The sequence below is a fragment of the Antedon bifida genome, chromosome 1, assembly GCF_963402885.1.
Source record: "Antedon bifida chromosome 1, ecAntBifi1.1, whole genome shotgun sequence".
NCBI classification, from domain to species: Eukaryota; Metazoa; Echinodermata; class Crinoidea; order Comatulida; family Antedonidae; genus Antedon; species Antedon bifida.
In genome coordinates, this window is record NC_136226.1 from 26,636,890 (window position 1) to 26,651,433 (window position 14,544).

Sequence of the window (14,544 nt, forward strand, 5' to 3'; positions counted from 1 at the left end):
ACAGTTTTATAGTGAAATACTTTAAAGCTCAACATTTTTGGTTTTTAAAGTATTGAAAATACATTGTATTTTTAATTAGCGGTGCTTTGTTGATTCAGCCTACCTTAATCTCGGAAAAGATATGTACAAATATCAAAATATCAAATTATAGAGGGCTCCCTACATCAACAAACCTTCCTTGACATAAGTTCATAACATAAAGTTCATATAAGATGGAAAAAGATTTACATACATCACTAGATGATATCCGCTGTATTAGTAAATGGCTTAATTTTTGTTTAAATCAACAATAAAACTTCTTTAAACAAAAATACTTCAAACAATTCTTTCTCAATTGAAAAAAAAAACATGATTTCAGTGCCCACCCTCACAGAAAAATGATAATGTAGGTAGCCAATCAAATGTAAATTTGTCTTTAAGCTATTTATTCAAATGACCAATGAAATGGCCAATCAAAGATGAGTGTATTTAAACTATTTATGCAAATGGTCAATCAAATCTGAATGTATTTTAACCATTTATTCAAATAGCCAATCAAAGCCAATTGTATATAAACCATTTATTCAAATAGCCAATCAAAGTCCATTGTATATAAACCATTTATTCAAATAGCCAATCAAAGCCAATTGTATATAAACCATTTATTCAAATGACCAATCAAAGCTAATTGTATATAAACCATTTATTCAAATAACCAATCAAAGCTAATTGTATATAAACCATTTATTCAAATGACCAATCAACGCTTACAAATTCAAATTGCAGGTTCTGAACCAAGGTGACATCTTTGTTAATTCGTCATTGACAGAAGCTTTCTGCATCGCCATCGTTGAGGCTGCGTGTTGCGGGTAAGCTTGTTAATTTATGAAAGCTGGGCATCACTATGCGACAACATTTCCCGCCATTATTTTAGCTGTATTACATAGACTGCTCTCAACTTTTCCATTGATGAAAATTAATAAGTATTTAAATTCAAATTTTAAAAAATTATATTTTATTGAAACCATCAACATTAGTACATACAAAAAATATAAACGCAGATATAATCTTTGACATCCAATTAAAGGTAAAAGGTAATCACCAATACCTTAAACGATTTATTCAAATCATTTTGTAAAAAAAAAAGGGATAAAGTAGCCACCAGTACGGTTGGTAAGGTTTCAACCAGTCCACATTTTCACAGAGGCCTTTGGCAACCCAGTGGCTTGAAAAGATGTTGTTCCCTTCTCTTGCGAAAACTGCACCACTTTATTTCTCATGGCTACATCATTGTAATGAGAATGCTTTTATTCATTAAATCACTCTTTATTTTGGGCTTCATATCCATAGAATAAACAGTACATAATAAATAAAAGGTACTAAACAATGTGGACAGCAGTTTACATTTTTGGATTGACTTAACTTTCTCATAAACATTCATTATTTGTATACTATTCTATACTAATTGAAACATCACATTAAACAGATAAAGAATATCTTCTTATTCTTTCTTATTTTACATATATTATTTATTTTCGGAATTCAATAAATACCAGGCAATACAGATGATATAAATTATAATATTTTACAGATTACAAGTTGTGAGCACAAGGGTCGGTGGAGTTCCAGAAGTACTTCCTCCTGACCTCATTATATTGGCAGATCCCAGTGTCAACTGTAAGTATTATTATCATACCTTATTTGGACATTTATTATAGACAATAGTATTTCTTCAAAATTTTATGACTTTTTATGTTTCTTTCTCAGGACATGTTTTTTCCTCAAAATTTTAAAGCAGAACTCATAAATAGTGCATGACATTCATTAGGGCATAAATTTAGACCTTGTATAGAGGGCACTGTGTAAATATGGACATACATCAAATGGTTTTCTGCAAGCTTCACATTAGTTTGTCTATGGTTTTCTGCATAGTCATTTGGCTTTGCATTTAGGAGACTTTAGTAAGAAAGAATATTGAAGTATCTAGATTCTTATAAAGCTTTTCAGTATTCAGTATAATGATTTCTGCCTAAATATGGGAAAAAATATGTTATTGCCTGGGTTAAAAAAGACCCAATCAAGCAGGGTTGTGTTTAAAGAAGCTAGGATGTGTATAATCGTTATATTAGTAACTTTATATTAATTACTTTACAAGTTGTTCTTCTTCAATATTCTTTATATTCTATTTTAAATGTATAAAGATTGAATGAATTAGTTAATTATGTTTCAATGTTGATTCCCTCTTGGTTTAGCATTGGTAACCTCATTAGAGGAAGCCATTCAAAGGAAGAGACGAGGCGAAGTTCCCGACCCTTTTGCTGTTCATAATAGAGTGAAAAAGTTCTACACATGGCCCAACGTTGCTATGAGGACTGAAAAGGTATGCTTCTTATTTAAGGACCTCAAGTTTGTGATTCTATTCATTTACAGAAGCCTTTATCTTGAATGAAGTTTATCCATAGGAAATCTACACACTTTCTGGTACTGATTCACTATATAAATAGTGCATGTTTAGATAAATTCCCCCTCATGCATATAAATTCTGGAATGAAAAAATAATAAATAAAAAAAAAACAACAAAAAAACCAGTAAAGAAATAAAACTAAACGCTAAACTCGTGAAAGACTGCCACCGCACTAACAAAGTTCCATGATAATCAATATGGTGATTGTGTGACCTTACGACAATGAAGATGAATATTCCTATAGGAACTATATAATATATTGTATTTTCTTTATATACAAACCCAACCATGAGTAACCCCACAATTACAGAATAGATAACCATTTGATGTTTAGTGAGTGGAGTAGAAATAGTCGTAAGTTACAACCCTGTCACTAGAGCAGGATTGAACTCATGACTTCTAGATTGGAAGGCAAGCATGTTAACCATCACCACTTACTGCATTTTCTCATAAAAAAAATTGTAATACAAAAATATTCATATGAATAAACCTTCATTCTAATCTTAGTTAATTGCAATCTTATAACATACTCACTGCTGCCCTCTATATATATATTTGTTTAAAACTTTTTCTTTTACTGTAGAGGGTAGCAGATCAGTTTTCTTTTCTCTGTAGTTTGAATATAGCCCATGTTTATTTGTTATCCGAATTCGACTAATAATAATTATTTTTTTATTATTTTGGTCTAGATATATAATCAGATTTCTGAAGAACCAAGTTTCACCCTCTCGGAACGAATTGAGCGCTATGGTTCCAGCAACACCCTATTTCTTGTATTTTTTTCAGCAGTGGCCATTCTTAATCATATACTGTATCATCTACTTGAGCGAATTTTTCCAAGAAAAGTAAGAATAAAATGTTTTTTTAAAGCAGTATAAATACCTTTTTCACATCTACAAAGAGTAACAACTTGTAACCAAGTTGTTTTTTTTGTTCCGAGATGTTACTGTGCATAGTTACTTTACAACTGTACTGGTACTGACTAATCACAGTAAGTTCTGTCTACACTGTCAAACTAGTTTGACAAAAAAGTGGGATGTGGCCAAATATGGTAGTGATATGCCCAAATATGGTAGTGATATGACATCATTGTCAGTGACCCAAATACTTGGTGTCCGAACCCCACTTGACATATCTTGGCTACGACCCTGTGCCTTGTTATTATTTTAATATTGTGGCGTTTGAGAAAGCACAAATTTAAGATTTGTGCCATGGTGACACTTGTTATTGAGAATGGCATGAGCGGTTTTCACTAGAATGAAGTGATAGAAGAAATGGACCATATTACATCGTGCTAGTTTTAAGCATTGGTCTGTACAACATGACTTGTGTATTTCTTTAAATCAGAATACACTTCACAAAAGAGTAAGAGATTGTCAAGTGTGTTACCCTTGGTGTAAATATATTCTAATTTCTATCTTTATTAAAATAGGACATTTGAACCTGATTTATTAACAAGATTTTTAATGTATTGATCTTTAATTAGAATAATAATATTTAATTGTGTAACTTCATCCAGACAATACAATGGTCATTTCAATTGGAAAATAATATCTGAAAATTAACAATAATTACACGAAATTAAATGTGTATGTTTATGATATTTTACATATAGCAAAAATTAAATCACCATTTTAGGTCATTTAGGTTGATTAACATTGTATTAATATAAATAAATGGTTGCCCACACAATTGCTTTTATCAAAATTAAAGGTTAATTTAACCAAATGTGCATATTAATTTGTTCCCATAATTGTTCGACATTTTCAGTTTAAATTAATTGAACAGTTTTAAATTAGTTAGACTAATGGTTATTTAATGCAGTCATTTATTTTGTACATCCTTAATGTTTATAAACATTTATTTTAAAAATATTTATTTTTAAAACAATTGCCAAAACAAGGGCATTTGAAAATAAAGAATAGTTTACTAAATTGCCAAAATCATTTTATAGACCTAATTTGTAAGGTTTATATGTAGTTTTTTTTGTACATAATATTATATTCCTTTCTGCCACTTAGCTGCTAATGGAATTAAGATACTAAAAGCTCTTTGCATTACATTTCTTTCATATTTTTGTCAGGTTTTCTTTTAATGTAGTGTACTGATTTATTAATGGTTTATATAAAATTGTGAATGTTACTAAAATATTTAGTAATTTGTGGTATCACTATCATACAGAATTATATATTAGAGAGTGATATGGCCTAATGGTAAAGGGAATCATACTAGCATGTGAGAGAGGCATGGAGTCGAGACTTGTCTTTTCCATATTGCTTGTATCCCTAAGCTTGATTTCCACTAGGACGTAAGGCAATATGAATAATGTAAGCACAACCCAAGTAATCTGACCGATCATGACGCAATGCATCATCTTGCGATTTTGATTTGTGCCTACGCCGTTGCATTGCATCCAAGTTGAACCCAAGCTTTAGGCAATACGCTTTGCCCCCTTTGCCTCATCCTTCAAATGGGATGTAATGCCTTTGTTCCCATATGCATACAATGCACATTTGTAAAATGAGGAAGTTGAAAAGAGTAATCTCCTGGTGTACTGATCATAGTGGCGCTGCACTGTGGCTTCTGTTGGTCCATATAATTTTCAAATTTCTTCACGAATAATTTTTAATTTACTTATAATTTATAATAACCAATGCTCTGATGATCTTTTTTTGTTTGTGTTTTAGGACATTGACCTTGTTCCACCGTTCCCTATAGATGTCTTGAAAACGAAATCAACAACTAAAACAGAAATGTATGACGGTCCTGCAAGGAGGACTCGAAGTAAGAAAACCGAGTCGCCCAGTTGACAATAGGTATACGATTGACTATCATTGCACAATAGTTATTTTTTATAATGCATTTTTCGTTCTGATAACGTTGCCTGTCTGCTACTGAGTAATAAGCTTGCCAGATATATTTGAATGCTGATTGGCCAGTAGCATAAATTCTCTTTTTTCTTAATTTCAAAATGTAGCAGTGTCTGACTACAGTATATATGCAGTATACAGTACAGTATACATACAGTATACAGTACAATATGCATATAGTATACATTGCAATATACATACAGCACAGTCCAGTATACATACAGTGTGCAGTACAATATACATACAGTAATAATAACAATGCATGTTTCGTTCTGATAACGTTGCCTGTCTGCAACTGAGTAATAAGCTTGCCAGATATATTTGAATGCTGATTAGCCAGTAGCATAAATTCTGCGTTTTTTAATGGCTTTTAACGATAATTTCACAATGTAGCAGTGTCTGACTACACAAATTTTTGACCAATCCGAAATTATAAATATATTGAAGCAAACACACGATGGTTCTTTCAAGGTTCATACAGTTTATATTGAAAACCTGAAAATTAATGGAGTTTTACACATTTCTGGGAATGGAAAGTCATAAAATATTTCGCTTTCATTAAAAAGCCACAGAAAGGAAAATAATAAAATGAGGGAAATTGGGTATTTTATGCAAGTAACATTTATACAATTATTTTGCTTGACTATATATAACCTCAACATTTTAAACTGTCATGTAAATCAGTTTGAAATTCATGGAATTTTGACTAGAAAGGTCATGGAAAGTCATGTAAATTAATTCTCAATCATTTCAAATCAAACATGAAACCTCATTTGAATTTATCTAACTCATGTATTTGGTTTTTCTAGCAAAAATATTCTGCTTTTTGTTTAATTGAAATCATTAAATATTTAACCATCATGAACATTCTATAACAGTAGTAGTTGTACAGTATACATAAAGTATACAATATCGTATACATACAGTATAGAGTACAGTATACATAAAGTATACAATATCGTATACATACAGTATAGAGTACAGTATACATAAAGTATACAATATCGTATACATACAGTATAGAGTACAGTATACATAAAGTATAAAATATTGTATACATACAGTATAGTGTACAGTATACATGAAGTATACAATATCGTATACATACAGTATAGAGTACAGTATACATAAAGTATACAATATTGTATACATACAGTATAGAGTACAGTGTACATAAAGTATACAATATAGTATACATACAGTATAGAGTACAGTATACATAAAGTATACAATATCGTATACATACAGTATAGAGTACAGTATACATCAAGTATACAATATAGTATACATACAGTATAGAGTACAGTATACATAAAGTATACAATATCGTATACATACAGTATAGAGTACAGTATACATAAAGTATACAATATCATATCATATACAGTATAGAGTACAGTACAGTATACATAAAGTATACAATATCGTATACATACAGTATAGAGTACAGTATACATAAAGTATACAATATAGTATACATACAGTATAGAGTACAGTATACATATGTATACACTATAGTATACATACAGTATAGAGTACAGTATACATAAAGTATACAATATTGTATACATACAGTATAGAGTACAGTATACATAAAGTATACAATATCGTATACATACAGTATAGAGTACAGTATACATAAAGTATACAATATAGTATACAGTACAACATACAGTACAATATACATACATTACACAGTACAGTATACCGTTTATAGTACAATTTATTACAGTATACATACAGTATACAGAAATATACATACAGTATAATATACAGTCCAATATACATACAGTATATACAGTCCAGTATACATACAACATACAGTACAATATACATGCAGTGTATACAGAACAGTATACATGCATTATACAGTACATTATACAGAACAGTACTGTACAATATACAGTACAGTATATAGTACAGTATATATGCAGTATACAGTACAGTATACATACAATGTACAGTACAATATGCATATAGTATACAGTGCAATATACATACAGTATATACAGTACAGTATATATACAGTATACAGTACAATATACATACAGTATACAGTACAGTGGACAGTACAGTATACAGAACAGTACTGTACAATATACAGTAAAGTATACAGTACAGTATAATTATATGCAGTATACAGTACAATATACATACAGTATACAGTACAATATGCATATAATATACAGTACAATATACATACAGTATATACAGTACAGTATACATACAGTATACAGTACAATATACATACAGTATACAGTACAGTATACAGTGCAGTGTACAGTACAGTATACAGAACAGTACTGTACAATATACACTACAGTATACAGTACAGTATACAGTACAATATACAATACAGTATATACTGTATTACAGCAATATACATAAAATATACAGAACAGTATGGAGTACAGTTTACATACAGTATACAGTACAATATACATAAAGATTAAAATCTCTTTTGTGTATATTTATATGTAAGAAAATACTTGATTCCATCAGAAGTCAACATTGCCATCATCAGTCACAGTTTCGTAAGATGGATTTTTTTGTCATCTTTTTCCCTACCGACAAATCAGAATGTTAAATCGTTAAACACTTTCAGATGATTTATTAGCATTAAACTAGGCTGATCACCTGCAATGCCAAATGTTAACAATATATTATTTAATCATGTTCATTGTTCTGCCTGTATTGTATGCTGTTCTTCAATTGTTTCCCTATAATGGACATAATCCATTAAACCAATTCTATTTTATATTTAAAACTGAAATGAGTCATGTCATATATACAAATAATTGTATTGTGGAGTAGCTTCGTGTCAGAGAGTTGAATAATTGGTCAGATGTTTGCCCTACTCTTACGTAAGTTTGTACTTTATATTAAGTACAGTTACTTTAAATTATCCTGTTGGTGAAGTACCCACTGCATACTTGAGCTCAAAGCTAACTTCTAGTCATCAACGCATGCTCAGTGGTTTGAGGTATGCACGCTAGTCACCCGGAAGTAGTGGGTTCGAGTCTCACCTGAGAACTACTACAAAGTGTTTTAAATGTACTTAGCATAAATTTAAAAATTGCCTCAAAGTAGGTTCAATCCTGACTTAGTGCCAGAGACTGTTTTTACTTACTTTAATAGAAAGTGAGATGCTGGCTATTTCCATATATTTTCTACAGTATATTATTATTATTGAGAACTGATATTACCATTTTTGCAAATTCATCACTTCCCACTCCTAAAAACTGTACATTTTTTGCATCTTATTTGATTTTTATTAAATGTACTATAAATATATGAAATACTGTATATTGTAATAAAAAAAAATATTGAAACGTCGTGAGGTAATTTCCCGTATGATCGTAATCAAAACGGTACTGGGTTTGGTCTACTAGCGTTCCTGCTCCCAACTCGTCATTCATTCATAGAAGCCTTGATGAAGTAAGCCTACCTGGTGGTGACCATAGAATTGAACGGTCCCGATATAACGACTATACTTCAGCTTTAGTCGATAGAAGATTGAAATGTTGTTAGAGATAGAGTATACGATGTTTGATTATGTATTTTATCGAACATAATCCAAACCAAACCAAATCACACACACAACGACAAGACATCAACCGACCCAGCCCAAAACCAGTCCCTATAAGGCAAACCTCCAAATCCAAATCAATTTATGTTCTATCCAGTCTTTATAAACATCGTACATTGCCAAGTGTCACATGTTTATTCTTATTTTTATTCTTTATTGCCAAAAACATAAACAACAAACAAACAGCTACAAAGTAAGTAGCAGAAAACACAAAAGGGAACTGGGCCTAAATCTCTCTTGATGGCGGCGTCTACGACGAGGTAAGTAGATTATCCACAGGTCTGTATTTAATATCTATTTTTTTTATGTTAATCCACCAGTCGATGTTTCGATTTTTGTCCTGAACCCACTCTCTCGTTAAAAAACAGAAACAATCACTGCACCAATCGTGTTGTGATGACATCGTTAATTGTGAAAGCAGGTTTGTTAATCGATTGTTTCTGTGTTCTGTGCATATTGTAGATAATTTTAAAATTAGAAGTAATAGAAAATATTAATGTGGTAATTTAGCTCATCAAATACCGTTTTGCTTTCGCCAGCTGTCGCAAATTACTGTAAATAACAATTACTGTACTGTTAAGAAACTGAAATAGATTGACGATAGATTTGGCGTTGTTTAAATACAGTTGAACCCATGTTATAGGGACATCATCGGTACCCAACCTGTGTCTCCTTAAATAAGGGTTGCCACTGAACATTATAGTGCCCCCCCCCCCCCCCAATAATAAAATGTCCTTCCAAAACAGGTGTTCTGATGTGATTGAAAATCTGTTGCCAAATTAGCTTTTTGTTGATAGGCCTAAAAGACGAAAACATTTTTGTATTTTTATGTGAATGTTTAACTTTGACCAAACAAATTTTTCTGTGTTTGACCATAGAGATATTATCTGTAATATTATCTCTATGGTTTGACCATGAATTTAATTGAAATATTTTATTTATACTGAGATTTTATTTAGACTGATCTCCTAAAGGGCCTAGTTATGATCAGTGGCTGTGATGTACTAGACACCGGGGTAACTCGTCTCAAAAGATGTACTAGGTTCTTTAAATAAAATATAAAAAATATGAAATGGAAGCTGCCATTAGCAATTTTAATATTCAGTAATTGTTACTGGAGACATACATTATATTTCATAGAATTTTCTCAATATAGCATTTTATTCAAGAACAGTAATTTGTCTAATGCTTTTCTTAATGATGAGGTACCGTAATGTTTATTAGGTCATCGTGGATAGCCTTTTTATTTAATAATATAGAAACATATCCAATTAAAGTTGAATTCGCTTAAAATCTTCGAAATTATAGATAACTTAATTTGTAAATTTTCTATTTCCGCCTGAAATTAAAAATTGAATGAAGATATAAATTGATTTTTTTAATGTTTATGTTTTAGTTATTGTTATTTGAGACCATAAATGTAATTATAGTTTTATATTTAAAATTTGATGTATTATACGGGGGTGTCGTAGGCGAAGTTAATTATGATTACGGTCATCTTCATGTTTAAAGTACAGTCATTTCTACATCACAAACTCATGAGGACTATAACTGCTGGCCACTGAACTCGCCATTTTCATTTGGAGGATGTACGACGTAACATTTGTTTGTGATTTGTTGATGATCTATTCAGCCAAAATCCGTATTTCACCGTACTATTTAGGCCTACAGTACTTTTCAAACAGATGGTCAGAATTGTTATTTGCATACCGTATTTTAGAATATACAGTACGTTAACGGTTATCGCTGACGGTGTACTTCGTAATTGATACGTTGGGAATAGGTCTAAACACTTAACGGTGTACCAAGCGTTCCAAGGTCAGGTGAATGTGTCTGCTCACCGTGATATGTATTTATGATATGTTTGACGGCATGCATACGTAATGAGCTCCTCATTTAAGAATAACATGTCCACGTAAAATAATCGTAAGGAATCGTGTCGGCATATATCAGACGTTTCTAGGACACCCTTCATTGAAGATATACGCAGAGCACGACGATACCCCACGGTACCGAATGCCACACGACCTACGTAATACGGTCTTCACAAAACGTTGAGGATCGTCTCGTAGGGTTTGGAGCGAATTGCTTCGCTTGTGGTTATAAAGTCAAAATATTTGCGTTACGTTCTATTGAGAACACCAAGCTTCATGGTGTACCAAACTTTTATCTTGGATGCATCTTTTGGTGAAATATAGGCCTAAGTAACGTAGAACGGCGGAATAACCGTCATTCACCTCTGCTGCTGACTTGGAGTATAGTATATGACCTGACAGCCAGTGCATTGGTGCCCTTTATTCCGACCCCACGGGGTCCAACATGGTATATGCCGTAGGCATAAAGTAATACGCTAGGGATCGTCGACCGGTGTAAAATTGATCGAACTAAAGATTTGATATAAATCTAACGAGGGCCAACAATGGAGGAAGTGTTTGATTAAAACAATCTTAGCGGGAGATTCGTTAATCATATTTACCGTATGTATTCAATAACCTTTCGAATAGAAAAACAACGGTAATTGAACCTTAATAACTAATGTAGCATATCTAAAGTCCAATTGACTAGGACCGTTATCATATTAACCGGACCATCAATTCAATAACACTCAATAACGTTCGTTTTCCAGACCCCATGGAGCCGATAGACAAAACACATGGAAGAAATATTACGGATAATGCGTAAAAAACAAATTTAAAGTACTCGATTTTTTATTTGAAATACTGTAATAGTAATTAGTCTCGTCTGTAAAATAACTTTCATTATGATTTTGTCCGAGTGTGGTTATTAACAGTAGGAATAAATTGTATTTCACTAAAGTTCACGAGTAGGAGATTGATTTCTGTAAAAGTTTTAAAGGGTCTACAAACAAGTAAAGTTTGAAAAGCAAACTTAAAATAACTGTGTCAATGACTACAATCTGTCCAGTAGGCCTACCCTAGACAAATGCGTGCCCTTCCAAAGACAGTATTATTTGATGTGTACCAGATTGTAGGTCTGTATCATATGATAATGTATGTAGGCCCTATTTAGTGAATTTACTTCACTTTTGCCATGGTATATACAGGATTAATTCCAAGATGTGGAAGTCAATGTGACGCACTTGTGACCCTATATCATGGGCGGTATTTGTCATAATGTTTGATTTTTCGTAAGAGTTTTAAATAGTTAGTAGGCCTATTGAAGTATCAGAAACATAACCAGATTTCGACCATCGATAGAGTTTTTTAAATGTGTGTAGGCCTACTGTATATAGTATACTATATTGATTTAATTGCTGCGTATTAGCAGCTATTCATATTCCTATGATACCTCGGAAATAGATAGTATGTGGGGATACAGCACTGGAAATGGGGTGATATTCTGCACATCATATTGACCTCCCGTGCTTCATTGCTATAAGATCCGAAAGGTCATTGTTTGACTACAAAACATTGGCCTAGAACAACCCAGTCAAGTTTACAGATTTCGCTTTCAGCGGGTAAAACCATTTATTGCAGGCGACGATTGCACACTGCATCGAGTGGTCGGGTATTTCGTTATCGAATACAAGCATTCTATTATAGACATTCGGTTAAGTTTGTGGCCTGTTCGCAGCACTCAATTGCACATTGCAATGTCTAGTACTTACAGGTAAAAGTATGTATTTGTTTATTTCTGGTTTTGTTTCAATATAAAACAAACAACCAAAACTGCTCTTCTAAAGATATAAACCGTCAACCCGGTTTTACTTCCCCACTTTGTTACGAAGGCCTACGTTAGTGTGCGTAGTTTATGTATTCACGTTAATCCTTTAAATGTAAAAACATTTTCATTAAACTAATAATACTTATTGAAAATTTCCGACAGCAGAAAATTGAATTAATTGGTTTTACTCATATGAGGTATGAATATTGCTTTTACGAGATGCTCTGTTGTATTTGAATCTCTGACCCTTTCAGAATGCTAAATTCCATAAATTACGCAATAAAAGTAAATCTGTTAATTTATTATTTTAAATGCCTCAAAGAAATGAAATAAATATTTCTTCAATACTAGACATTTTAAAAATGTACTCTCTACGTCTACGCATTTAAAAAGTTGCTAAAAATATATATAGAAAAAGGCTCGAGCAAGAAAGACTAAGGTTAACTTTGGTAATTTGTTTACAGGATTTCTTTTATAGTATAGTATAGCTGTGTTTGCCACCGTTATGTTTTACTTTTCAAAATGTTTCAAATGTACTTTAGAACCCAGGACCATAGTAATTTATAATTATTAATTAATTAATAATATTATAAATTTAATAATTGTACAATGTGTATGATCAAATGATCTCTTATAATTTTGTTGAGAATTAAAGTTGAGAAGAATACGTCATAGCTTCTGTATTCTACAGTTCACTATGTTGGTCGGTCGGTTGGTCGGTAAACACTAACTTGAGCACGCGACTGCAGCCATGTATATGGCCTTGTTTTTCTTGGTATAGTCCAGGTTTCAAGAAGCTCTGTCTACACTATCAAACTTTGTGACAAAAAAAATGTGATGTGCCCGTATATAGACATGATGATGTGATATCACTACCATATTTGGGCACATCATACTTTTTTTGTCAAACTAGTTTCATAGTGTAGACAGAGTTTTAGACCTCCTGGATAAGCTCAGTTGGATATGTGAACGCCGAAAATCAGTTCTATGTGAGATGCTTTTGTCGTGTTCAGACGAAATTTCGGTTCATATTGTGGACATAAAACAACATTCCTGTTCGTGTGATGGACTGTACAAACTTTCTGTCCCTTAATCCTTTGGAGTGGAGTTGTGGCTTGGTGGTTATGATGCTTGGCTACCACTCCAAGGGTCCTGGGTTCAAGTCCCGTCACATGTCAGGATTTTTTCTAAGGACCAAATTACTCCACTCCCAAAGACTTGTAATAAGACTTTGTTTATGTAGAGCATCTTGTGTATATGTTTGTCTTGTGAACCTCTGAGGGTCCCTAATGATCAGCAATAGCTGGATGGATCACCCTCATTAAATATGGTTTTTAAAAAAAAATTTAAAAAAAATGCATGGACAGGCGACAGGTATTTTGCATCTCCCTGGTTCAACCCTGTTAGTTTAGATAAATAGCATGTAAGCCTGTGTCGGATGCGTACCGTGTATCTCGTGTCGACTGATGATGCCTTTTCGGCACATTGACGACGTGGCAGCAGACACGTTTCTGATAATTGTCGTCGTAATGGTAAGTCAACGTACGCGTCGACAGACCGCACTTCAGCCAATGTCGTGTCACTGGCTCTTTTAACTGTTCGACATTATCCGTAGTCGTATGCTGGCTGGAGAAAAAAAGGCACATAGCGAGTAAATATACAGTACCTAATTAGCTAATTGTCAAGCTTATCATCGAGAGAATTAAAACGTCATTTGTAGTGATTGCTTTCTGATTATAATGTCAAGTATCTGTGCGTCTAATCGTGTCGAGTACATTTCGAGTTAATTAAAAATACCTTGATGTTTCTTATCCGGAATTTCTTTGCAGGTTCATTATTAAATTTCATTATTCAAAAAATATTTTTTTTTCTTATGTGGTATCATCCCGCTTTTATTTCCATCATATACATTTTCATACATTTTATATAAATATTTGTGAAATAGTAATTTCATAAAA

General features: G+C 32.4%; 1 protein-coding gene across 4 annotated transcripts in view; it reads left to right on the top strand.

Moving 5' to 3' along the window:
* LOC144848412 (phosphatidylinositol N-acetylglucosaminyltransferase subunit A-like) overlaps positions 1–14,544 on the top strand; it is a 57,267-nt gene that overhangs the window by 14,524 nt on the left and 28,199 nt on the right. For 2 of the 4 annotated variants that reach the window (XM_078705150.1, XM_078705142.1), the window contains exons 10-14: positions 766–848; positions 1,571–1,656; positions 2,232–2,359; positions 3,133–3,288; positions 5,131–5,768. In XM_078705150.1, the coding sequence (XP_078561276.1) occupies positions 766–848; positions 1,571–1,656; positions 2,232–2,359; positions 3,133–3,288; positions 5,131–5,253 (576 nt within the window). In that variant the 3' untranslated portion in view covers positions 5,254–5,768. Of the gene's footprint in view, positions 1–765; positions 849–1,570; positions 1,657–2,231; positions 2,360–3,132; positions 3,289–5,130; positions 5,769–14,544 lie in introns of those variants that run through there. The other 2 variants (XM_078705167.1, XM_078705159.1) reach the window with 1 other exon arrangement.